General features: G+C 54.0%; 1 protein-coding gene across 1 annotated transcript in view; it reads left to right on the forward strand.

The window, feature by feature from the left end:
• DPYSL5 (dihydropyrimidinase like 5) overlaps window positions 1-2,698 on the forward strand; it is a 49,582-nt gene that overhangs the window by 33,438 nt on the left and 13,446 nt on the right. Inside the window, exon 7 of the mRNA XM_021697609.1 lies at window positions 588-744. Within this exon, the coding sequence (XP_021553284.1) occupies window positions 588-744 (157 nt within the window). The remainder of the gene's footprint in view (window positions 1-587; window positions 745-2,698) is intronic.

A 2,698-nucleotide genomic window follows, 5' to 3' on the forward strand; every position in this document is an offset into this window, starting at 1 on the left:
GCCCCCGGCACCCTGAGTACGAGCCCCAGGGCGCCTGTGTTTCTGCTATTGCCGAGCACCCGGCAGCGGCTGGAGGTTTTTATCTGTGCTTGTGGTCTCAGCCAGCTCAGGGTGCCAGCGAGGTCCTGCTAACAGGAGAAACCAAGGCATGGTCACAGACCTGGGGCTATAAATCAGAGCAAGGGCTCCCAGCCTTCTGGCAGGATGACCTGCGAGATCCCGCCCCCTCCCGCCCCCTCCCGCCTCTCCCCTCCTGGGAGCCCCTGGCCTGTCTCACCTGCGCCGCGCCGTTGCCCCTCCTTCCTCCCAGCAGCGCCCCGCGGCCCCTGAGCTCCAGCCAAGCCGCGCTCTTCCAAGTGCGGCGCTGCGCTTCCTCGGCGCCCCTGCCCTTCTGTTCTTCTTGCCTGGAGCCAGCCTGGCGAGATGCAGCACTCTGGCCTTGAACCCAGCTGTGCTCTCAAACACCCTCATGAGCTTGGGCAAGTCCCTTCCTCTCTGACTTCAGCTCCTTCACCGAGGACCATTCAGACCAATGGTCTCTCAGGTCGGTTGGCTTCCTACTCATGGTCTGACCTCTCTCCTCGCAGGGAAGGTTGTTCTGGCCGAGACCACCACGGCGCATGCCACGCTGACCGGCTTACACTACTACCACCAGGACTGGTCCCACGCGGCCGCCTACGTCACGGTGCCTCCGCTGAGGCTGGACACCAACACCTCAACCTACCTCATGAGCCTGCTGGCCAAGTAAGGCGCTTCAGCCGAACACTGTGGCCCCAGAGCACAGCATTAACTCGTGATAGGCGCCTTCCCGGGAATTTACGCATCTTCACCGTGATGTCCTAGCGGCCCCAAATCTGACCTAGAGTTAATTTCATTGTGCCCGTGGGATGACTTGGCCCTGGTGACCCTCTCCAGGGCCCATCAGATAACTGCCATTCTATGGGGCTTCCCTGACCACTCGATTTGGAGTGAGAGCTTCTGAAGTGTAAGAGGCGAGAGTAGCCTATAGAAAAGCGTGAACGGTGGTGATTCAGAATTTCAAGGGACATTGCTTTTTACGCTGAAGACCATTGCAGGGCTGTGGGATGTGGCCTCTGATGTGTCCTAGAATGTATGTGGGCCTTTCTGTCTCTTTGTTCTTCACCTCTCCCTCCTCTCATTGTTTTGCAACAATGTATCTCCCCACATGTGTCTTCCTCCTTTCTTTCTTCTTTTCCCTCTGCCTTCTGCCCTCTCTCCCTCTTTCCCCTCATCCTCCCCTTCCAGATCTCCTTTTCTCCAGCTTCTTTTTTTCTAACACTACTTTTTCCCATGGGATCCGAATCTAAAGGCAAAAGTTTAACCAACAGGTTGAATTCAGAGGGAAACACATGAAAAGCTTTTGTTTGCAGCTTCTTTCTTTCCTTTAGTAACATTTTGGGTAGAATCCATTGCTTTCTCTCCCTTTTGGTTACTAACGTCCAGTCTAGTTTAAATGTCCATCTCCTCCCTTCCCCACGCCCAGTTCGGGGCTGGGGGATTCTTCTCCACACCCAAGCACCAGCCTGTACTCCTGCTTCTCAGGCAGAAAGTGGCTGGCCTTTGGGGCCCTCGCTGGGCAGGGCACATGCCAGTGTGGGCTCTCTTGTGCCTCCCTCACATAATCCCCTGCTCTGGAAGATGGGGTCCAGCTTAACCTCTTCCTCCTGCATCTTCCTAGCTTCCAGAGCTAGCGGTGTCCCTGCAAACAAGGACCCTGGAAGGCAGCTCAAGCCTGGCCACCTTCTGCAGTGTCTGGGGCCCAGCAAAAGCTCACCCAGCTTTGCCACTCTCCACAGTGGGAGGGCAGGCTGTCCCCATCCCAATGGCTCCCCTCACCCAGAGGCTCGGGGCAGGTCCACCAACCCACCTCCCAGGCAAAGGCCCACTGCGATCACTTCTGCTCTCTGTGGGTGAACCTGTTGAAATGTGCCCTCCTTGACTGCTAGGAGAGAGAGTAGGGAAGCCCACTCAAACCATGAAAAGAAGGAGGAAGGAAAGACAACAGGACTCTCCATTCTACAACACCTCAGTCTCCCTGCCTGTTCTCTGCTTTTATACACCTGGGGGTGGTGATAGGCCTCTTCTCTTCTAGGGTGATGGTGGGGGTAATTGAGGGAAGTGGCCAGCCCTGACTGAAGGCGGCTGAGAGGAGAAATGCCAGATCAGCTCTTACTTTTAAAGATGCTTTTCAGGGGCGCCTGGGTGGTTCAGTCAGTTAAGCGTCAGACTCTTGATCTCAAAGTCATGAGTTCAAGCCCCATAGAGCCTACTTTAAAAAAAAAAAAAAGCTTTTCATTGGGAAAAACCAGCCTCCTTTTCATCATTATCAACACAATAAAAACAAACATGTATCATGAGCCCACTGTAATACTTTGGGCTCAGTTCCAAGGTCAAAGAATCTTTTGAAATACCTGCTTGCCACAGGCAATTTAACTGAAAGAACAGAAAGGTGGTAAGTGCCCCCACCCACCCAAATTCAACTAGGCTGGGGGAAAAAGAGTATTATTATTATTTTTTTAAAAGATTTTATTTATTTATTTGAGAGAGAATGAGATAGAGAGAGAGCATTAGAGGGGGGAGGGTCAGAGGGAGAAGCAGACTCCCTGCTGAGCAGGGAGCCCGATGCGGGACTCGATCCCAGGACCCTGGGATCATGACCCGAGCCGAAGGCAGTCGC

This window comes from Neomonachus schauinslandi, chromosome 10 (assembly GCF_002201575.2).
Source record: "Neomonachus schauinslandi chromosome 10, ASM220157v2, whole genome shotgun sequence".
Lineage (NCBI taxonomy): Eukaryota > Metazoa > Chordata > Mammalia > Carnivora > Phocidae > Neomonachus > Neomonachus schauinslandi.